This window comes from Neovison vison, chromosome 4 (assembly GCF_020171115.1).
Source record: "Neovison vison isolate M4711 chromosome 4, ASM_NN_V1, whole genome shotgun sequence".
Classification (NCBI taxonomy): domain Eukaryota; kingdom Metazoa; phylum Chordata; class Mammalia; order Carnivora; family Mustelidae; genus Neogale; species Neogale vison.
This window is the reverse complement of record NC_058094.1, coordinates 216,237,550-216,262,769: the sequence shown is the minus strand read 5'-3', so window position 1 is coordinate 216,262,769 and position 25,220 is coordinate 216,237,550. Positions and strand designations below refer to the sequence as shown.

General features: G+C 37.2%; 1 protein-coding gene across 4 annotated transcripts in view; it reads right to left on the bottom strand.

Moving 5' to 3' along the window:
- Nucleotides 1-25,220, bottom strand: part of TRIM24 (tripartite motif containing 24) — a 101,166-nt gene that overhangs the window by 62,902 nt on the left and 13,044 nt on the right. For all 4 annotated transcript variants that reach the window (XM_044246666.1, XM_044246667.1, XM_044246665.1 and 1 more), the window contains exon 2: nucleotides 2,118-2,236. In XM_044246666.1, coding sequence (XP_044102601.1) covers nucleotides 2,118-2,236 — 119 coding nt within the window. The remainder of the gene's footprint in view (nucleotides 1-2,117; nucleotides 2,237-25,220) is intronic.

Genomic DNA, 25,220 nt, shown 5'->3' with positions numbered 1-25,220 from the left:
GATTAGGTCACTAGCCTTTGGTACTGCCTCCTGTTCTTTTTTTTGTGGTGAATTTTTCCGCCTTGTCATTTTATCCAGATAAGAGTATATGAAGGAGCAAGTAAAATACTAAAAGGGTGGCAACGACCCCAGGAAAGTATGCTTTAACCAAATCAGAAGAGATCCCAAATCGTGAGGGGGGAGAAAGAGGATAAAAAGAGGTTCAAAAAGAAAGAAAGAAAAAAAAAGAAAAGACAAGAATTAAAAAAAAAAAAAAAACGAATAAAGAAAAATACAAAAAAGAAAAAATATATATATTAGATAAACTAGTTTAAAAATGTTAAAAAAGAAAAGGGTAAAAGTTAAAAAAAAATTTTAGCAGAAGAAGAGAAAAAAAAAAGAAAAAAAATTAAATTAACTGCAAGACTAAAAAAAATCACAGGGAGAACGCCATGAGTTCCGTGCTTTGCTTTCTCCTCCTCTGGAATTCCGCTGCTCTCCTTGGTATTGAAACCGCACTCCTTGGTAGGTGAACTTGGTCTTGGCTGGATTTCTTGTTGATCTTCTGGGGGAGGGGCCTGGTGTAGTGATTCTCAAGTGTCTTTGCCCCAGGCGGAATTGTACCGCCCTTACCAGGGGCCGGACTGAGTGATCCGCTGGGCTTTGCTTTCAGGAGCTTTTGTTCCCTGAGCGCTTTCCGCTTTCCGTAGAGTTCCGGAGGACGGGAATACAAATGGCGGCCTCCTGGTCTCTGGCCCTGAGGAGCCGAGAGCCCGGGGCCCCACTCCTCAGTGCGCCCTCAGAGAACCGCGCCCAGTTACTCCCGTCTGCCTGACCTCCGGCTGAGCTTCGAGCTCACCGAGCCTGCGGCTGGTTCAAGGTAACCCCGAACTGCGCGCTTACTGTTGGCTCTGTCTCTGTAGCCGGCTTTCCCGTTCCAATACCCGCAAGCTCTGTGACACTCAGACACCCCCGATCCTTCTGTGACCCTGCGGGACCTGAGGCCACGCTGACCCCGCGTGGGCTTCGCCCCGGTTTAGCCTCTGGAGCGATGTCCCTCAGTGGAACAGACTTTTAAAAGTCCTGATTTTGTGCTCCGTTGCTCCGCCGCTTGCTGGGAGCCGGCCCCTCCCCGCGGGGTCTATCTTCCCGTCGCTTTGGATTCACTTCTCCGCCAGCCCTACCTTTCAGAAAGTGGTTGTTTTTCTGTTTCCAGAATTGCTATTCTTCTTCTCTTCGATCTGCTGATGGATTTGCAGGTGTTTGCAATCTTTAGATAAGCTATCTAGCTGATCTCCTGCTAGCTGAAGTAGTCTCAGCCTGCTACTTCTCCGCCATCTTGACTCCTCCCTACCTTTTCGATTTTTACATGTTAGGTTAATAAACATTTTTTTCCATTGTCAGATTCTGTTCCTTCACAGATACTATGTTCCAACTTTAAGGAAATGCCTAGAAAAATCATCAATGAATCACGATTCAAAAGTACACTAATACACTACACTTTAGTGTACACTACAGAATTAAATGATAGCTCACCTCCACCAGGGTACTATAATTCACCCACCAGCGACTGGCCATTTAGATTTAAAGGGGCAACAGAAATGTTCTACGTGTGGGTTATGGAAATGCCGGGGCGGTGGGGGCACCATTAAGTCTCTAAATCCAACACCCTGGACAATATTACCAAATGAGCCTTTCAAAGAAATACCACAAAGAAAAGAAGACAGTCTTAAAATGTAGAAACCATACTGATCACAGACATGGAATTTTTCATATGTATCATTATAGAGTTCATCATTAAAACAGAAAAAAATGAAAAAGGTAGGGCTTGAAATAAAAAAAAAAATTAACTGTCAATACACAGTAAAGTTACAAAAAAAAGAGATACTGTCAAATATAGAATAGTGGTTTTCTCTCTGAAGGGATAGGGAAGGTGGGGGTACAAACAAGGCTTCTGAATTGGCACTGTTTTATTCATTAAGATGAATTATTCATTACTCTATTACCTTTTAAAATATTACATAATTGGACAGACATAATGGTCAATGTCAGACACCTTTTATTTTAGAGTCCTTCAACAATCCAGGCCACCTCATTAAGAAGAAGCAAAATGTTTAAGACTTAATTAGTACACTTACCTGATTAGACTTTTCTACTGTACTGCTGGGAACCTCAGTAGTGTCCTTCACAAAAAAATTATCTATGATGTGTCTCTCTGCACATTCTTGGCTGCAAACTGGACATCGAATGACTCCAACTGGGGAAAACAAAATTGTGTTCTAAGTTTTTTTGGTCTGCACAGCATAATGATTTGAGTGATTGTATGTAACTGCAAAATGACCACCAAAGTAAGTTCCGTTAACATCTGTCACCAAGCAGTTATAAAAGTTTTCTTCTTGTGGTAAGATTTTCAAGATCCACTCTTCTAGTTACTTTCAAATATGCAATACAGCATAAAGTACAGTCACCAGGCTGTGCATTACAACCCAATGATTTACTCATTTTATAACTGGAAATCTGTACCTTTTGATCCTCTTCATTCTTTCACCCACCCATGACCCTTTACACCTCAGACAACCACCAATTTGTTCTCTATATCCATGAGCTCTCATCCCAAGTTTTAATACAAATACGCTAAACACCAAACAAGCACATCTCATTCCAACTGTAACTGGGTTCTTTTACAATGCCCACTTTCTTCAAAGTCATATCTATTATTACTTAATACAAAGCAATCCAGTTTATATACATATATATGGATTATATGTATGCATGTATGTACACATATAGATATATCCCACACCTAGTTTATTTAATAATGAATAAAAGTTCATTATTTTCAATGAGATGACCCTCTAATAATCCCATGGGCTACTCTTTTTATCGGTCAGCAACTCCCCTTGGCAGTGGTTTTCAAAATCTCGTGTGGAGTTTTTAAAAAGGGACTTCCAGTTTTCTTTGGACCTACAGAATCAGGATTTCTGAAAGCAGAGTACAAACCTACTTGTTTTGCCTAAAATCTCCATGTGAGATTAAGAAACACTATTGTGTTTCCTTTAACAAGGGCAAATATGTGTCTTGGGGAGGGGAGAATAATCTTTCATAGTGCTTCGTAAAACAGTAAGTAATAACTAATTAATGAATTAAAATCTAAATTGATTAAAATTTTAAAAATCTAATATTCACTTGATGCTGTAATTTCTACCAAGGAGACTGTGATAAAGTTCCCAGGTACATTTTTTTGTAAAATGAAATGCATAAGAATGAGTATAAAGTAATCCAAAGGTCAATTTCATTTGTATATATACGCAAAAAACAAATTTTTTAAATTAAAGAACCTATTTTACAACAATAACAAAAATATACCAAGTACTCGGAAATAATTGCTTTAAATATATAAGGTCACTGTGGAGAAAAATGTTAAGTTGTATTTAGAAATATTAAAATATATCTAAGTAAAGAAAAACCTGTTCATGATGGTAAAAGATACCAATTCTTCCCAAATGCACCTATAGATTCAATGCAATTTTAATAATCCTAACAGGAATTTCAACAAGCTGGGGGGATATGCCTACCAAGTAAAGGACTTATTCTAAAGCTATGGTAATTAAAATGGTGTAAAATTTATGTAAGGATTAAAAAAAAAGTGGAACAGAATACACATACACAATACCAGAAACAGGCTCATATCTAAGTACATTTTATACAGCATAGATGTGACACTAGGGATCAACACGAAAAGGGATGAACTTTTCAGGGTGCTATAGTTCTCCAAAGTGGGAGGGGGAAGAATTAGATCGCTACCCAATTAAAAATAATAGTTCTTTCGAAAGATTAAGGACATTGTAACTTTCCAAAGAAATGTAAGAGAACATCTGAATAACCTTAGAGCAGGAATAAATTTCTAAAGAAACAAAAACTGAGAGATTAAGGGCAAGATTAATGAATTTGATTTCATTTACAATCAGAACTACAGCTAGTCAAAAGATTACCATGAAGAAAGTAACAAGACAATGCCCAACCTGGGAAAGATATACCTAATATGTGCTACTAACAATGAATTAATAACAACAATCTGCAAAGTATGTGACAAAGCATTTCACGGAAGAGTAAGATTGAATAAACATATTTTTACTTATCAGCTAAAACCTCTGGGTGTTCTATACAAAACAATCGTAAGAAGACTGAAAGAGAGAGGGAAAGCAGCAGACTAGCTAGAGTCCTCAGGACCCAAAGAGTAACACAGTGATGAGTTCACTGGATTTTCTTTTAGCCTCATATATTCCAAAGTAGGCAGTCATGAAATCACCATCCTATGCACATCAACAGGTATAAGTAAACGAAAAAAATCCCACAGAAACCTGCTCTCTTTATCCAAAGGACCAGGAAATGGGCAGCTCACCAAGACAAAACTTCTAGACAGTAACTGCTCTACTCCAGCCAAACACAACAGATAAAATTGTGCTCTTTTTCCCACCAGCAAAGGTCCAGTGGGAAGCCTAGACTTCCACCCTGGCTAAGAAGAAACCAAGTACCCCCAACCACACACTGCTGTGTCTGTCAGAGAAGACTGGTAGGGAGCTGTGGCTTTCATCCTTACTGGGTGCTAATTTGGCCCCCTGCAGTATTAGTGGAGATCATGGGAAAAGCCTGAATTTTGCCCCTCCAGGACAGTAATGCGGTACTCCTCTACCTCTGTGCTGGGTTGGCATTAGAAAAAGACTAGTGGATAGTCAGAACTTTTACTACTGCCTACCAGTAACCTCTGTCCCCACTCCTTACATAGGTCAATGAAGAACAATGGGAAGTGTTGAACAGACACCCATGCCCCTATTACCAAGGGAGGTATCAGGATGTAACAAGAGACTTCAACACCATCCACCAGTAGTAAGGAGGAGGCCCTCCTCTTCCAGATATTAAGAGAGGCAGGGTAAGAAACGTGGACTACTCAATTTCAATCTTAAAGGAGACAGAAAATAATAAATATAAGAGCAGAGACTAATGGAATTGATAACTGAAGCCAATCAAACAGAAAGCTGGTTATTTGAAAAGGCCAATAAAGTTAACAAACCTTCAGCAAGACTGAAGATGGCAAAGGAGAAGACACAATTTACCAAAGAATTAAAAAAAGGGAATAGCACTACAGATGATGCAGGTATCAAAAGGATAATAGAGGAATACTAACACTAGTCACAGAAATTTAACAATGTAAGTAAAACAAATTACTCAAAAAGTACAAACTACTATGACTTACCCAGTATGAGATAATTTGAAAAGCCATTTGGAAATTGGCTCTGAACAAACCGAAACACTTAGGTGTAAACATAGCAAAACCTGTATTGAACTTATATGCCGAAAACTATAAAATGCTGATGAGAACAAACAGAAATCATCTAAATAAATGTAGAGACACAGAGCGTTCATAGATAGGGATAATTAGTGTAGTAAAGATGTCAATTCTCCTTAATGTGAGCTGTGGTTTTTACACAATTCCTAATTTCCCAGCAACATTTTTTTGTAGATATAGACAAGATTTTTAAATTTATATAGAAAAGCAAATGTATAATAGTAGCTAAGTCAATACTGAAAACAAGAAAGAGGAACTATTCTATCTAATTTCAAGATATTACATAGCTACTATAATCAAGAATGTCTGTTACTGATTAAGAGATAAACAAAGATGAATAAAACAGGACAACTGAAAGAGATCCACACAAGTAGGGCCAATTCATTTTTGACAGATGTGTAAAAGCATCTTAGCACTCAAAGTACAAAATGCTGAGGAGAGATATACTGTGTTCATGGATTGGAAGATTCACTGCAGTAAAGATGTCAATTCTCTCCCAACTGACCTACAGACCAGTATATTCCTATCAAAATCCTAAGCAAGTAAGTATATACTTTTTAAGTATAGCCAATGTTATTCCAATATTTATATGGAAAAGGAAAAAAACTAAAAGAGCACAGATCTGAGAAACGATTCATATCTCCCATATATAAAGAACCCTCAAACCTCAACAATAAAAACAACAAACATTCTATTAGAAAATGGGCAAAACACATGAAAAGTATCATTCTGAGTAAAAGAGCTAATTTCAAAAGGCCACTTATGAATGATTCCATTTATATACATTCTCAAAATAAGACTGCAGAGATGGAAAATAGTGCTTTGCCTGAATTTAGGGATGGAGTATGGGGAAAGGAAAGGGTAGATATGACTACAAAGAGAGCTTTGGAGATGATGGAATAAAACAAGAATGCTAGTATCTTGATTGTGATGATGGATATATGAATCTACACATGTGATAAAATGGTAAAGAACTACAGGCACTATTTTATCAGTGCTAATTTTCTTGTTTTGATTTGTACTAGTTACAGAAGATGTACTCATTGGGAAAAACTGGGTACCTTAGATCTCTCCGTAAATTCCCATCAACCTATTTTTATTTATTTCAAAATAAAAAGTAAAAAAACAGAACAAAAACACCCTAAAATGAATTAACATTTCTTCAGTGTTCTCTTTATATGTACTGCATTATCCTCATAAAGATGAGGAAACAGATCAGAAACTCCAACTAATCTGATCAAGGTCACACAGCATTGGAATTATGATTTGAACCCTCAGCTGACTGACCCAAGTGCAGGCTCTGTACTGCTACACTTTTCAAGTATGTTTAGAAAACCATGGGTTAAAAGATCATGTCATTTTGACAGATAGGATATTAGTCCATGAATTAATCCCTGGCATAGTGCTCAGTAAGTATTTGGTAAATGATAAACTCCTTTAATAATACATATACCATATGATTCACAATTCCAACACTGAGAAACTCTTATACTTCAGCATGAGAAGGTATGTTCAAGAATGTTCATCATAGCATTTCTTATAAAAGCTCACAACTGGAAACAATCCAAATGTCCATCAACAGTAGAAACAAAATACTGTGATATATTTGAATAATAAAATACAGCAATGAAATCAATCCACTTAACCTACAGATATCAACATGACTGAATCCCAAAAAAATATTGAGTGAAGAAAGGAAGTCCTAGAAGAATATTGACCATTTAAGTTAAAAAATCCAATACAATCCAAATAAAATATTAACTAGGAAAGCATACATAGATAATTAACTATAAAGAAAAGCCAAGGGAATGGTTAGCACACAAGTTGGAGAGTGGCTAGGCCTAGGAAAGAGAGAAGCAGCAGCTCCTCTCCAGTACTAACTTCAAACCATCCATTGTTCCTGAACTGAATTGTTTCCAAGGCCTAAAAGCAAGGGGAGATGAATGGGTGCAAATGAGACCAGAGGCCCAGTGAAAGACCTGCTGGCTTTTGTCAGAGCTCTCTTCTAACGCTAGACTAGTTACTAGATGTCTAGTAATCCTCAGAGCAAACCAGTTCTAGCAAATCAATAAATATAATCCCCATCTTACAGATCAGAAAACTGGCCACCATCACTTGCCCAGGATCATAAAACTACTAAGTGGCAAATGTGGGATTTGAATCCTGCCTAATGACACATCTTGTACACATTCTACATGGAACTCATTTAAATAAAAAGAGATAGAATATGGAGTTTAAAACGATATAGAACCAGGTTGTTCCTTTTATTGATTGCTCTATAACCCTTAAATCCTTTTGAGCTTCTATTTCCTCTTCTGTAAAACAACTGTAAATGATAATGGTGACCATATTGAGAGTCTGCTGTGTTCCAGTTATTGTGCTAAATGCTTCACACTCTTTAGAACAAATATGAGGCAGGACTGTAATAAGGATTATATGAATAAATGTATAAAAAGGGCCTACTGATGTCAGGCTGATAAACCTGTACATTACAAACTTTGTGCCTTCCAACTAAAATCAGGTACTAAGGGATACCTTCTGAAAGGATCAGCATGACCTCATTTGTCTGATTCCCTCAAACTATGCTCTACTAATGCTATTTATGATTTCAGAGCCAAAAATGCACCTCTACCTAAAAGTAACAACAGGAAAACAAATACATAAATAAAAGTAACATAAGGGACTAAATGTTGGGTGTATCTTAAATTTGTGTCTCCACCCAAACTTCATTCTAAGCTCACAATTATAAGAAAAATCAGATATTGCATATCATACAGTAAACAGCTGACACCTATATGAAGGAAGTGATTCCTTTGACACACTGTTCTGGGAAGACTGGGAATAATGTGAAAACAATTCGCATCCCATTTTTAGAATGGGAAAAATGGAAATCCAAAAGACAAGCAACAAGTCAACTTTATAATTAAAGAATAAAACAAATGGATCTCATAAATGCTATAAATTGCTTCTCTTAGCTGATACTAGAAGTAAGAATATGGAGAATGTCCTGGGAAGAAGCTAAATGAGGAAATCACCTATTTATTGAAATAATACTTCAGTATTATATTTTTCTGCATTTTAAAGGAAAAGGACTATTGGAGCTATATGTTCATTATCTGTCTAAATGTAAATTTCTATGCTAAATGAAATCATGAAACATGGATAACTGTAAGGTTATAAAACAGGAATCACAGGATTATACACTTATGAAATTATACACTTACAAAAGCAGGTAGAATTAAAATGAACCTACTGGTGTTATTCTTTTTCCTACAAATTAAATGTTTATAGCTTTTGGGTTCTGAGATATGAATATTATCTGCTATCTCCTTTTTGTGAAGTTTTAGTTTCTAAACCTAAGCATAATGCATAGCTTCTGTTTTGACATTAAGTACTAAGAATGACTGGCAACTCTGACTACTCATCTCCACAAAAGAGACATATGTGGATTTAAAGTCTCTTATTAAACACTGTGGATCAGAGACACAAGTGACTTGAATGATAGGACCATGCAATGGATCACCACCAATCAGGAATCTATAGTTCAACATCCACTGGAGTTCTAAAAAGTAGAGATCTAGGGACGCCTGGGTGGCTCAGTTGGTTAAGCCGCTGCCTTCAGCTCAGGTCATGATGCCAGGGTCCTGGGATCGAGTCCTGCATTGGGCTCCTTGCTCAGTGAGGAGCATGCTTCTGCCTCTTCTTGCCACTTTGCCTGCTTGTGCTCTCTCTCTCTCTCCCTGACAAATAAATAAAAATCTATTTTATAAAACTTTTTTTTTTTAAAGATTTTATTTATTTGACAGAGATCACAAGTTGGCAGAGAGGCAGGCAGAGAGAGAGGAAGGGAAGAAGCAGGCTCCCCGCTGAGCAGAAAGCCCGATGCGGGGCTCAATCTCAGGACTCTGGGATCATGACCTGAGCCAAAGGCAGAGGCCCAACCCACTGAGCCACCCAGGCGCCCCTAAATAAAAATCTATTAAAAAAAAAAAAGTAGAGGATCTATACAGTACAAAATAATGGTCTGTCCGTGGTGCTATCAATACCACCGATGGCTTCCTACTTAAGCATACATACACATGTATATAACAAAAGACCTTATTATATACTACCTACAAGACACCCAATTAAATACATACATAGTTAAAAAAAAAATCAAAGGACAGAAACAGATACACATTCAGCAATAAGCCTATAAAATCTGGAGGACTTTATAATAATATCAGAGTACACAACAGAACAAGAACCATTAACAGATACAATTTGGGGACAATGTGTAATAATATACAGGTCAATTCCTTACAAAGACTATAAATCCTAAATGCACAGGCATTTAATTAACAAAGGTTCATAACACAACGTAAAAACTGATACAGCTGAAAAGAAAAACCGACAAATCCACATGATAGAGGTTTCAACTTTCCTCTGACAAATCAGTAAGACATAGACTTAGGGGACGCCTGGGTGGCTCAGTGGGTTAAGCCTCTGCCTTCGGTTCAGGTCATGATCCCAGGGTCCTGGGATCGAGTCCCGCATCGGGTTCTCTGCTCGGTGGGAAGCCTGCTTCCTCCTCTCTCTCTGCCTGCCTCTCTGCCTCCTTGTGATTTCTGTCAAATAAATAAATAAATCTTTTAAAAAAAAAAAAAGGACATAGACTTAGAAAGATATAAAAGACTTGAACAAAAGAATCAAATAACTTGATGTAATTGATGTTTAAAGAATACCCAACATTAGCAGAATATATATTCTTCAAGTGTGTTTGGAATATTTACCAAGATATACCATATGCTGGGCAACAAAACAAGTATGAATAAATTAAAAGAACTAAATATACACACAATCCGTTCCATGACCACAATGAGATAAACTTGGAAATTAGAAACAGAACTGGAAAATCCCCAAATCTGTGGAAACTAAACAACTGATTTCCATGTTAATAAATCAATGATCTAGGAAGCTTCCATGTCAAGAATTTAGAAAAAGAATTGCAAATTAATCCCAAAGAAAGTAGAATGAAGGAAATAATGAGTAGAAACTACTGGGGGGGGTTGGAGAAAAGAAAATGGGAATAAAGGAAAACAAGGCAATGAAACTGAAGTCAGGTCAGGAGGGAGAGAGGGTTGTTAAAATTAATATTCTAGCTAGACTGATAAAAAAAAAAGAAAAATAAGAAAAATAGAGGTCACTGTACAGACAGTGTGGACCTTAAAAAAGTAGTACAGGATTATTGTGATCGACTTGATTAAATGTATTAATTTTCTGAAAGACACAATTATCTAAAATCTTAAAAATACAGAAAAATGGAATTGCCCTGTATCAAAGAAACTGATTTTGTGCCTAAAAACTTTCCACAGAAAAAAGCCTATCTCTAGAAGGATCCACTGGTGAATTCAACAAACATTTAATGAAGATAATATCAACTCTACACAACTCTTAGAAAACAGAGAAAGAACACACTTCTCATCTCATTTTATAAGGCCTGTAATGCCCTGATACTAAAATCAGTTGCAGTCAATACTAGGACAGAAAAGTAGAGATCAGTATGTCTCATGAACAAAGATGAACAAAAATCATTAACAGAATATCAAAATACCAAGTTCAGAAATATATAAAAAGGATAACACACCATGGTTAAGTTTATTACAGAAATACAAGGCTGGCTGAGCATGCAAATTAATTAAACCAATTCATTATATTAACATAATAAAGGAGAAAAAGTTAAATGATTATCCTTGAAAAATCGAACACCCATATAACATAAAAACTTTAAGCACTCTAGGAACAGAAGGAAACTTCCTCAACCTGACAAAAGTAATGTATGAAACTCTTAAACGTATTTAATGATGAAATAATGAGTAGAAACGTATTTAATGATGAAACTGTAAAGCAGTAAATGCTTTACAGTGTGACTCAGAAGAAAGCAAATGACTTCCACTCACAACTTCTATTCCAAGCTGTTTTAGTTAGTACAAAATAAATCAACACAAAGAAATAGAGGATGAACAGATTGGAAAGGGAGAAGTAAAACTGTTTTAAGTTACAGGAAACATAATCATCTATGTAAAAAATTGTAAAGCATACACACATAAAAACAAAACAAAAACAACACATGAAATACTTAGATATACTTTTAACAAACTATATGAAGACCTGTATAATGAAAACTAAGAAACAAAAATTAATGATCACCCTTAAAAGAGACATTAAACTTGTCCCTAGATTGGAACATTCAATATGGGTAGGATGCTCCTTCTCTCCAAACTGAGCTAAAGATTCAGTGCAATTCCAATTAAAATCCCAGCAGGCTTTTTGTAGAAACTGACAAACTGATGCTAAAATTTATACGAACATGCAGGAGTACTGAGAATAGCAAAATCAATTAGAAAAATAACAAATTTGGAGGACTTATGTGATCTGATTTCAGGACTTATTATAGAGCTACAGTGATCAAGACAGGATGGTATTTATCTAAGAAAAGAAATACAAACAATGGAACAGAATGGACTCCAGAAATAGACAATACATATAGAATATAAAATAAGTATTTAATCGTCTCAGAAAGGACTGTGAACAAATACAGCTAAGAATTTTGTAGATGTGATAAATCCCACCAAGAGCAAAAATCTTCAAAGCAAAGAAAAAAAATGGATTATCATCAAACAGAATGAAAGTAAGACTAATCACCTAATTCCTATCAGCAACAATGGAAATCAGAAGACAGTAGAAAGACATCTTTCCAAGTGTTAAATACAAAAGTAATCGCCTCGCCAGACCTCTAAATCCAGCAGAAATATCTTTAAAGATCAATTATGATGCATTACATGAGAGATAAATAACTTTATATTATATAATCTGGCCAATCAACCTCAATACTATCCTACTAGCAAATCTTTATGGACATTCTATGCTTCCTGATGTGATGCAATATGAAGAATATAGCATCTTCTATGGAATATTATTATCTAACAAGGTTAAACCTGAATTTAATCACCTAAACTTCTAGTTGAAAGGAATAACTTAAAAAGCATATAAAGAAACACCACAGAAACCCAGAATGCAAAGTATTTTATCACTCCAAATGACCTGTTCTTTCCACCAAGTCCAAATAATAGAAACAGGGATAGGAGAAGGAACTCTTCTACATCAGAAAGATTTAAGAAACACAATGACTGGGGTATCTGGGTGGCTCAGTAGGTTACACATCTGCCTTTGGCTCAGGTCATGATCTCAGGGTTCTAGGATTGAGCCTGCTTCTCCCTCTCTCTCTCTGCCTGCCTACTTGTGATCTGTCAAATAAACAAACAATTACACACACACACACACACACACACACACACACAAGAAAGAAACATAGTAACTAAATGTGGTCAATCCTTGACTGCATTCTGGTTTGAACAAAACAGCCATAAAGGGCATTTTGAGTACAAGAAGGCAAATGTGAAATCCCACTTGTCTTAGAACATTAGAAATAATAGCTATTTTAGTTATCCATGATAATGATATGGGATTATCCAGGTGATTGTTCTTGTTTTGGGAAATTCAAGTTAAGGTATTTAAGGATGAAATGCCAAATGAAATCTGTGATTTACTTTCAAATAGCAGTAAAAATGGGGCACCTAAGTGGCTCAGTCAGTTAAGCATCTGCTTTCAGCTCAGGTCCTGATCTCAGGTCCTGGGATCCAGCCCCACATTGGGCTCCCTGCTTAGTGAGCCTGCTTCTCCATCTCTCACTCTCCCTGCTCATGCACTCTCTCTCTCTCTCAAATATATATATATAAAATTAAAAACAGCAGTAAAAATGGCAAAGGATGTCCAAAACATGGCATCTTCTGTCCACTAAAACAAACATTAAGTTGGAAAAACACTATCTGTACTACTTCAGAACTCTGGAGCTTACTCAGACATTTACAAAAATCAAGAGAAATGCTTAATGGAGACAGAGGCTACTGAACTTTTGGTAAAAGAGCTGCTTGGGTAAACCAATGACTACGCATCTTTCCTTAATCCTGCTGCAATGTGCGGGACAGCAGCCCGCATTCCTCAAGTGACTGGCTGGTTTCATGGTGGACAGTAAGTATCTTGTACTCTAAAATTCTAGAGTTGTGTGATTTGGGTAGTTCGTATAATGTTCCCTGAGGGTCAGCTAGGATGCCTGGCTTTATTTAGTATCCCCAGAAAATGGCACCTTCTTTGGTGGCATCTACTGGAATACCCAGAGAGGCATAAACACTTAAAACACACACACACACACACACACACACACACCAGAAAACAAAAAACCTCTGAGATGTCACAGGCTGAGTGCCAAGGTAACAGGTCAGTAATAAGCACAAGGAAGGCTTTGCAAAAACAGTTTAGAAAAGTCACTATACAAACAGACAACTAAAGACCTCAATAAGCAACAAAATCAATTCCTGAAGAGAACCTGGTTTCCAGTGTTACCACAACATGCTACTTGAAATGTCCACTTTTCAGCAAACAAATTAGAAAGCATTTAAAGAAACCAAGAAATATAATTCACTCATAGGAAACAAGAATTTGACAGAAATGGCAGGTATGAACAGGCAGAAGAAATAATCAGCAATCTAGTATGAAGAGTAGAATGAAAATAATGATGAAGAAAGTTGAACAGAACCTGAGAGACCTGTGGGGATAATCTGAAAAAATAATGGATGAAAACCTCCTAAATGTAATGAAAGACACTAAAGAATCTAAGAAGCAGGGGAGTTGAGGGGGAGGGAACTCTGATAGTCCCACTCCTCATGGATTGCTGATTTTTCCTTATTGATGGAGGAAATAGTTCATTTGCGACTTTTCCAAACTATTTTGCAAAGTATGTATATATTCCTTGTTGAACGTAGTCACTGAAGTTTCTGTTCAATGCTGTCTGGTGGCCAGCCGGTAACCTGACAAAGATTTCCTTATATATCTAGCTCCAAAAGGTAAAGGAGGTACTGACATTTTAAATTTCAGCAAACATCAATGTTCAGTCTTCAGAAATCTGTCAGACCAATCAAAACATACAACCCCAAGTTTTTGGAGCCCTCCACCAAAGAGCAACACCCCCTCCCTTCAACCAAACTCTCTCCTGGTTCTTTTGAGTCTGACCAAGGTCCAGAGTTTAAAATAGTTGACTCTAGTCATTTTCTCCAGTTTATTGGTTATTTCACTGAAAGGAACGACCCCTACAAAGTACTACTGTGTTATTATGCATAATGGCGCTTTGACTTAATTAGAATTTAAAACTATTGTACATCAAACAGCACTATCAAGAGGGTGAAAATACACAGGAGAAAAACATTTGCAAATCACATATTTAATAAGACTTTAATATCCACAATATATAAAGAAACCCCACACCTCAACAACAACAAAAATTCCATACCAGGCAAAGGATTTGGAATAAACACATCTCCAGAAAAGATACACAAACGACAAGTAAGCATATGAAATGATTCTCATCATTAGTTATTAGGGAAATGTACCTCAAAACCACAGTAAGATACCACTTCACACCACAAGAATGACTACTATCCAAAAAAGGAATGTAAGTGTTGCAGAGGATGGAGGATGTGGAGAAACCAGACCCTCATACATTGCAGGTGGCATACAGCAGATAAAATTCTGCCGTAGCAAAAAAGAGTTTGGCAGTTCTCAAAGAGTTAAACAGAGTAATTATATGATCTAGAAATTCCAGTCCTAGATATATGCCCAAAAGAACTGAAAACAGGACTCAAACATGTATTTGTACACCACTGTCCACATCAGCATTATTCACAACAGTGGGGTGGTGGCTGCATCCATCACAGATGAAGGAATAAACAAAATGTTTTGTAGCTGCAAAATAGAGTATTATCTGACCATTAAAAGAAATGAAATTCTGATATATGCCACAACACTGATAATCTTTTAAAATACTAAATAAAATAAGCCAGGCAAACAAGGGAAAATGATATATAATTCTACTTATATGAGGTATCGACAACAGACAAATTCAGAAAGACAGAAGGTGAAACAGAGGTTACCAAGGACAGGGAGGGGGAAATGAGTTACTGCTTAATAAGTACAGAATTTCTCTTTAGGATGATGAAAAATGTTCTTGGAATGGTGGTGATGGTTACACAACATAATAATTGTACCTAATGCCATGAAATTGCAGGCTTGAAAATGATTAAAATGGGGGGCACCTGGATGGCTCAGTAGCTTATATGTGTGACTCTTGATTTTAGTTCAGGTCATGATCTCAGGGTTGTGAGATTAAGCCCTGAGTCAGACTCCAAGCTGGGGATGGAGCCTGTTTAAGATTTTCCTTCTCCCTCTCTACCCCATGCATGCGCTCTCTCTCTCTCTCTCTAAACAACAACAACAACAAAAAAGTTAACATGGTAAACTTTACATTATGTATATTCCACAATAAGAGAAATACTTGAAGAGTTGGTAAGGCATAGTATAGTAAACCCAAGTAAATGACAAGAAAATCAGTTAACTACCAGTTTCTCAAGTGAAACAAAACTTGAAGAGTCTTACAAACCTGAATCCAGAAAAAAATCTTCCCACAAAGAAAAACACAAGCCCTGAATGCTGTTATACATTCAAGAAAGAAATTCCAACCTTACACAAACTCTTTCAGAGAACTGAAAAACTAGCACTCTCCAATTCATTTTTATGAAGCTCATATAACTCTACAAAAAAAGCTCATCAGAGTAGTATAAAAAAGGAAAATCACAGAAAAGGAGAAGATGGCAGTGTAGTAGGAGGATCCAAGGCTCACCTTGTACCATGCACACAACTTGTTAACTACCAAATCATCCTAAATACCGCAGCATATGACTTTTAGACTGACAGAACAAACTCCAAAGCTAAAGGGAGAGAAGAGGCCACAGTGAAGAAGGAAGAAGTGTGGAGATGTGATTTAGAGGAGAAACATTATGGCTGCTGTAGAGGGGAGGGAGCCATGGTGACAGAGAAGGATGAGAGAATTAGAGAGGGAGAGGGAGACAGAGGGAGAGAGAGTGGAACACACACAGGGAATATACAAAGAGAACATTTCCACCAAGCCACTGGCTTAGAAAACAAGGGCTGAATTTCATGAGTTTTTGTAACCAGTGGGGCTTAAAACTTGGGAGTTTTAAAGGCCAGTGGCTTGCTATGATAGAGCCCCAGGGGGCACTGGGCTGCTCCCAGAGAGAAGGCAGGCAAACTACCGAGGAGCACACAGTGTGGAAAAGCGATCGATTGTAAGAGTACCTGGGGCACACAGGAGGGGAAGAGGGGGGGGAGTCTTACTCCTCTCTCTCAGAGAGGGTCCCTGAGAGGCAGAGTTCACAGAGACATCTCTCAAATAACGAAGGAGCTGACTGGTTTCATTTCCTTCCTCCCACCCCCCTCTATCCCTCTCCACCCCCCTCCACCCCCAAATAAACAGTCACATGTGGAAAGCAACAAAGTGCCAACACTGGTTGCCTAACTTGCTTAGACCAAGCATCAACCTCTGGTGGAAGTGCCCTTCTCAGTCACAATTGCCTCAGTCCCAACATGACTGGCCCCTCCTTCAGAAGACCAGCGCAAACCCCAGCCTGTGCCATCCTTCCTGACGAGAGAGTTTTGCAGGACTTCCATTCTGGTGGAGGTGGTAACAGGACTCATTTCACAAGCAGACCAAAGTACACCTAGTTAAACCTCAGCCCACTCAGGCCAGGAACCAAGTACTGCCCATAGCAGGCAAAGAGAGCCTCTAGGGTAGAGCAGCCAGAACAGCAGAGCACATACAGCACACACCAGAGACACTTTCTGCAGCACCAGCCCTGGGCACTACATGCTACCTTCCTCGTAAGGCCATTACTTTCAGAAGCAGGAGAAGTAACTGGCTTTTCTAACACAGAGAAGGGCACAGAGAACAGAGGATTTTATCCCAAGTAAGAGAATAAGGTAAGACCAGGCTCTGAGATCAGAGCGAAATAGATGAAAGTAACATGCCTGATAGAGAATTTAAATTAGTGATCATAAAGATACTCACTGAGCTTGAAAAAAGAATGGAAGACATCAGTGAGAACTTTACCACAGAGATAAAAGAGTTAAAAAAGAATCAATCAGACAAAGACGGCAAAAAGCAAGGTCAGAAACATGCTTAATGCAATGAACAGCAGGCTGTAAGAAGCAGAGGAATGAATGAATGACCTAGAAGACAAAGTAATGGAAATTAATCAAGCTGAACAAGAGAAAGAAATATGGAACATGAGAACAGAGTGAGGGACCTCAATGACTCCATCGAAGGTTAATAATATTCGTATTATAGGAATCCTAGAAGAGGAAGAGAGAGAAAAGGGGGCAGAAAATTAATCTGAAGAAATAATAGCTGAAAACTTCTCTAATCTGAAGAAGGAAATAGACATCCAGATTCCCAAAGCACAGAGAACTTCCATCGAAATCAATAAGAGCAGGCCAACACCAAGACATACTGAAGTTGAAATCGCAAAATACAGTGACAAAGAAAAAAAAAATCTCAAAAGCAGCAAGACCAAAGAAGTCCTTAACTTACAAGGGAAGACCCATAAGGCTAGCTGAAGATTTCTCAACAGAAACTTGGCAAGCCTGAAGAGAGCGGCATGATATATTCCAAGTGCTGAGTGGGAATAATCTGTAGCCAAGAATATTCTCTATCCAGCAAGGCAATCATTCAAAATAGGAGAGATAAAGCGTTTCCTAGACAAACAAACATAAAGCAGTTTGTGACTGTAACCCAGCACTTCAAGAAATAATTGAAGGGGACTCTACCAGTGGAAAGGAAAGACCAAAAGTAACAGTATAAGAGCAGGAAACACAAAACCAGTAACAATGAATATTTCTGTAAAAATCAGTCAAGGAATTCACCCCAAAAAAGGATATAAAATATAACATATACTTAAAACATGGGGTGGAGAGAAAAATGGGTTAAAACTTGAACAACCACCAATTTAATATAGATTGCTGTGTTTAGAAGATGCTATATACATAGACCTAATGGCACTCATATATTAAAAACCATTAATAAACATGCAGAGAATAAAAAGAATTCCAAATATATCACTAAAGAAAATCTGCAACATAGAGAGTAAGACAAGAAAGAATCCAAGATAATCTCCAGAAACTACAAAACAAGTAATAAAATGGCACTAAATGTACATCTGTCAATAATTACTTTGAATGGAAATGGAGTAAACACTCCAATCAAAAGACACAGGGTGGGGCAACTTGGTGGCACGGATGGTTGATTATGTGAGTGAATCCTGGTTTCGGCTCAATTCATGATCTCGTGGGTTGTGAGACTGAGCCTCATGTTGGACTCCATGCTTAGCACAGTGTCCTTGAGCTCCTCTCTCCCTCTACCTGTACTCCATTCCTGCCTCCCTCCCAAATAAAGAAATCTTTAAAAAGACACAGGGTGACAGAATGGATTTAAAAAAACAAGACCCATCTACATGCTGCCTACAAGAAACTCTTTAAGATGTAAAGACACCTGCAGATTGAAAGTGAGGAGATGTAGAAACGTATCATGATAGAAAAAATATCATGTAAATGATATCAAAAGAAAGCAGTAGCAGCAATACTTATATGGGGCAAACTAGACTTTAAAACAAAGACTGTGGGGCGCCTAGGTGGCTCAGTGGATTAAAGCCTCTGCCTTTGGCTCAGGTCATGATCCCAGGCTCCTGGGATCAAGCCCCGCATCGGGCTCTCTGCTCAGCGGGAAGCCTGGTTCCTCCTCTCTCTCTCTCTGCCTCTCAGCCTACTTGTGATCTCTGTCTGTAAAATAAATGAATAAAATCTTTAAAAGAAAAAAAAAAAAGACTGTAAAAAGAGACAAAGAAGAGCACTATATAATAATAAAGGGAATAATCTAACAAGAAGATGTAACAATCACAAATATTTATGCATTGAACACAAGAGCACACAAATATATAAAACAACAAACATAAAGGAACTCACTGATAATAATACAATAATAGTAGGGGATTTTAACATCCCACTTACATCAATGGACAGGACAACTAAACAGAAAATAAACAATCAATAAAACCAGGAGTTGGTTCTTTGAAAAAATTAATACAATTGATCAACCTCTAACCAGACTTATAGAAAAGAGAAAGAACCCAAATAAATAAGATCACAAATGAGAGGGGAGAAATAACAACCAACATCACAAAAATACAATTATAGGAGAACATTATAAGATGTTATATGCCAACAAATTGGATAACCTGAAAGGAGTAGATCAATTCCTAGGAACATAAATTACCGAAACTAAAAAGGAAAAAAAAAAAAAAAAAGAAAGAAAAAAAGAAAATGAACAGACTAATAAATAGCAATGCAATTAACTCAGTAATCAGAAAACCCTCTATCAACAAAAGTCTAGGAAGAGATGGCGTCACAGGTGAATTCTAGCAATCACTGAAAGAGTTTACACTTGGGGAGCCTGGTGGCTCAGTGGGTTAAAGCCTCTGCTTTTGGCTCAGTTCATGAACCCAGGGTCCTGGGATTGAGCTGCTCAGCCCAGAGCCTGCTCCCCCACATCCTGCCTGCCTCTCTGCCTACTTGTGGTCTCTGTTTCTTTATTTATTTTATTTTACAGACAAACAAATAAATAAAAAGATAGCACTTACTCTTCTCAAACTAGTCCAAAAAATAGAAGAGGAAGGAAACCTTTCAAATTCATTCTATGAGGCCAGTATTACTGATAGTAAAACCAGATAAAGATACCACAAAATAAAAGAGAAGTACAGGCCAGTATCTCTGCTGGACTAGAGGCAAAAATCCTCCACAAAATATTAGCATGCTGAATCCAACAATACTTAAAAAAATCATTCACCTTGATCAAGTGGGACTTATTCCTGGGATGCAACCAGTAATATTCAATATTTGCAACATGATACATCAATCAATGTGATACATCACATCACTAAGAGAAAGGATAAAAACCATCTGATCATTTCAACAGATTCAGAAAAAGCACTTTACAAAGTATAACATCCATGCTCCATAAAAACCCTCAACAAATTATGTCTAGAGGGAACTTACTTCACCATAATAAAAGGCCTTAAATGAAAAACCCACAGGGAATATCATACTCAATGGGGGAGAAACTGAAAGCTTTTCTGCTTAAGTTGGAAACAAGACCATGATGTCCGCTCTAACCATTTTTATTCAACACAGTACTGAAAGTCCTAGCCACAGCAATCAGACAACAAAAAGAAATAAAAGGCATCCAGACTGGTGAGGGAGAAGTCAAACTTTCACTATTTGCAGATGACGTGATACTATATATAGAAAACCCTAAAGATTCCACCAAAAAACAGTAAGAACTGAATTCAGTAAGGTCACAGGACACAAAATCAGTGTACAGAAATCTGTTGCATTTCTATACAGCAATAATGAAAAAGCAGAGAAAAAGAAATTACAAAACAATCCCATTTACAATTGCACTAAAAACAATACCTGGGCATAAATTTAAATGAAGAGGTGAAATATCTGCACTCTGAAAACTGCAAAAAACTGATGAAAGAAATCAAAGATAACGCAAAGAAATGGAAAGGCATTCTATGCTCATGGACTGGAAGAACAAATACTGTTAAATGTCTACACTAACAAAAGCAATGTACAGATTTAATGCAATCCCTACCAAAATACCAAAAATACCAGTTATTTTCCACAAAGCTAGAACAAGATATCCTAAAACTTGTATGGAACCACAAAAGACCCCAAATAGCCAAAGCCATCTTGAAAATGAAAAACAAAATTGGAGGTATCACTACAAAGCTGTGGTAAACAACCAAGTATGGTACTGGCATAAAAATAGACACAAAGATCAATGGAACAGAATAGAAAACCTAGAAATAAACCTACAGCGACATGGTTAATTAATCTTCAACAAAGCAAGAAAGAATATCTGGGGCAAAAAGACTGTCTCTTCAACAACTGTCTTTTTTTTTGGTAATGCAAAATCAAATTTATTTCCATGCATAACAGTGAAGACTGGGATACTGAAGGAAAGCAGTCTTCTGTCAAACAGAGGTCAAGATTCTTAAGTAGCGGTCCTCAAGAACTATTGTAATGGAAGTCTTGCTGTGTAGCCTGCAGATGTTGAAGCCTCTTGGCCCCATGTTTCCACAAACCATTCAGGTGTGCCTTCCTTCCCAGTCAGCCTTCCTAATTTCTCCTAATAGCTATGCTGGTATTGCAGATACCTTATGTTCCTTTTCTGTTTACTCAAGAACTTTTTCAGGAATTCTAAGAGATCAGTTTCAGTATTCTTAGAAGCCAAGCTCTTCAGCTCGATAGTTTGCAGGTCAGTTCCCCAGTAGTCTACGTCAGGGCTCTTAGTCACCGGAAGGCAGATTTTACTCTGACGGTCTTTTATTTTTTTGAACTGCTTTGCATGTTCTCTCTTCACCACTGCTTGGTCTTGGGAAAAGGGCACATAAACAGATGCATCAGAATATTCATCATAGTAACACGTCATTGTAAAATAAGCATCACTGACGTTCAGCTCATAAGATGCCTCATAATTAACACTCCTCGCACAGAGTGCTGGGAAAACTAGACTGCTACATGTAAAAGAATAAAACTGGCCCACTTTTTACACCATATACAAAAATAAACTCAAAATGGATGAAAGACCTAAATGTGAGACTGGAAACCATAAAAATCCTAAAAGAGAGCTCAGGCAGTAATTTCTCTGACATCAGCCATATCAACATTTTTCTTAGATATGTCTCCTGAGGCAATGAAAACAAAAGCAAAAATAAATTGTTGGGACTACATCAAAATAAAAAGCTTCTGTAGAGCAAAGCAAACAATCAACAAAACTGAAAGGCAACATGCAGAATGGGAGAAGGTATTTGTAAACAAAGTAACTGACAGAGGGTTAGTATCCAAAATAAAAGAACTTAGAAAACTCAATATTCAAAAAATGGGCAGAAGAGATGAACACACATTTCTCTGAAGAAGATATACAGATGACCAAAAGATACTTGAAAAGATGCTCAACACCACTCATCATTGGGGAAATGCAAATCAAAATCACAGTAAGATATTACTTCATGCCTGTCAGAATGGCTAAAATAAAAAACACAAGTGTTGGCAAGGATGTAGAGAGAAAGGAACATTTGTGTTCTGTTGGTGGGAATGCAAATTGGTACAGGCACTGTGGAACACAGTATGGACTGTCTCTGAAAATTTAAAAACAGAATTACCCTATAATTCAGTAATTCTACTACTCAGTGTTTACCTACACAATACAAAAACACTAATTTGAAAAGATGTATCAAACCCTGTTTACTGCAGCACTATTTACAATAGCCAAATTACAGAAGCAGCCCCAGTTTCCATCAATGGATAAATGGATAAAGAAAAGGTAGACACACTGGAAAATTACTCAGCCATAAAAAAGAACGAAATCTTGCCATCTGCAATAACATGGATGAACGGTAAGTGAAAGAAGTTAATCAGAGGAAGACAAATACCGTATGATTTCATTCATATGTGAAAATTAAGTAAACAAATGAGCAAAGAAAAAAAGGAGACAATCCAAAAAACACACTCTTAACTAAAGAGAACTAATGGTTACCAGAAGGGAAGTGGGTAGGGGGATGGGTGAAACAGGTCAGAGTATACTTCAAAGAGTATACTTTGAGTATCAAAGTATACTTCAAAGTAGTATACTTCAAAGAGTATACTACAAAGAGTATCAAAGAGTATACTTACCATGATGAGCACTGTACAATGTACAGAAATAAAGAATCACTATATTGTACACCTGAAATTAATATAACATGGTATGTTAACTATACTGGAATTAAAAACTTAAAAAAAATTTCTCTGAACATCTTGTCTATTGTTTTCCTACTAAAAGATCTCTTGGCATAAGACTCAACAGCATGGTTATCAGTATAAAAACAAACTCTGTTCCTCAGAACAGAGAGCAGAAAAATAAACCCAGACACACATGAACAACTGATAACTGACAAAGGCAATCCAGTAGGAGAAAGGATGGCTTTTTCACTAGCAGTGGTGAAAAAATTAAGTATCTTCATGTAAACTGAACTTGGATTCACACCTCATATCTCATATAAAAATTAGCTCAAAATGGATCACAGATCTAAACTTAAAACTATAAAGTCTAAGTAGAAAACATTTATGTTAGATAAAGAGTTCTTAGATACCAAACAAAAGAAAAATTCATAAAAGGTAAACTGGACTTCACTAAAATAAGGAATTGGAGCTCCTTGGAGAAACAACCAAGGCTGGTACAGAAAAGTAAAAGATGAACCTAGAACCTCTCTGGTTTGGCAGAAAGTAAAAAGTACTCAAAAGTCAACAGGGCATGTGAAAGGGTAAGATTTCAACTTGAAGGGATTTCTATTGCCCAGACTGGAACAATGTGGTTATCAAAATAAATAATGAAAGGAATGGTTTATAATATGTAAATGGAAACGGAAAATCTCATCCATACAGTAGAATATCAACTAATAAGCAGAAAAATAATGGCGGGAAAATCACTATTTTTGCAACACCACAATAATCAATGATAAAGGGGAAGAAGCAACAGTGGATACTAGCTACGGCTTTTGGGAACAGCAGTCACACATGCCCCAAAGTATCTTGCAAGAGGTTACTTATTAATTACAAAGGGGGAAAAATATCTGTAAAGTGGAGAAATCTGGCTATTCAAACTAGTGATCAAAGCCAAACACCAACAACAATGGGACAGAATGACATCACGGTTTCCTAATGTAAAGCACCTGAGGGGAGACATTACTTTTGCCAAAAATGATGAATCAGGCTGGGTACAATAAGGAGAGAAAACAAACATTAGGTTTGAAAAAACGTTTGACATAAATAATCATTAACTACATCAAGGAACTAGGATAACAAGGACTGGCTAGTAAGAAGCGGAGACAACGCTCAAGAATATTAAGTACAATAGCCGATATCATAAATATGATATATAATAGCCACCACCTTTAAGGCTAGAACACAGTGCCCAAGGAAGAACTTTCCCTTCAGAGCTGGCAAGAGACCTTGTTAGAAAAGATAACACCCATCATTCACGCTTTGGTGCTGTATCCCTGGGATTTGCTGGAATTCACCCTCTGGAACTTGTCCACAAATCTATGCTATGGTACATGCTGGCAATCTGTGTCCTGGATTGCTCCCACTATCAACGGGGGAAGAAAGAGGGCTGTGAAGGACATTATTGTGACAACTGGCAAAATTTGAATATAGATTATTTATTAGATAGTAGCATTGTATTACTGTCAAATATCCTGAATTTGGTAATTCTACTGTGGTTACAGAGGATTATCCTTGCACATCTCAAAACTCATCAACTTGTACATTTTATTTATTTTCTTTTAAAGATTTTATTTATTTATTTGACAGATATCACAAATAGGCAGAGAAGCAGGTAGAGAGAGAGGAGGAAGCAGGCTCCCCGCTGAGCAGAGAGCCCAATGCTGGGCTCTATCACAGGACCCTGGGATCATGACCTGAGCCGAAAGCAGAGGCTTTAAACCCACTGAGCCATCCAGGTGCCCCAACTTGTACATTTTAAGTACATGCAGCTTACTGTATGTTAATCTTTTCTCAGTAAAGCTTAAAAACAAAACAACAACAACAAAAAAAAAAAAAACACAAAACTTTTTAAAAAAAGAGAATCTGTACTTCAGAGACACATTGAAAAAACATTTGGGGCTCAAGGTTCATGTCTACAACCTGCTCCCATATAAATCAGAAAAAATAACACCAAGTATACTGAAGTGAGAAATACAGAAAATGCAGCAAAATCTATTATCCTTAGAAAGGGCTCACAGGAACAGTAGTTTCGAAGTTCTTACATATGTTCTTTATGCTTAAACAT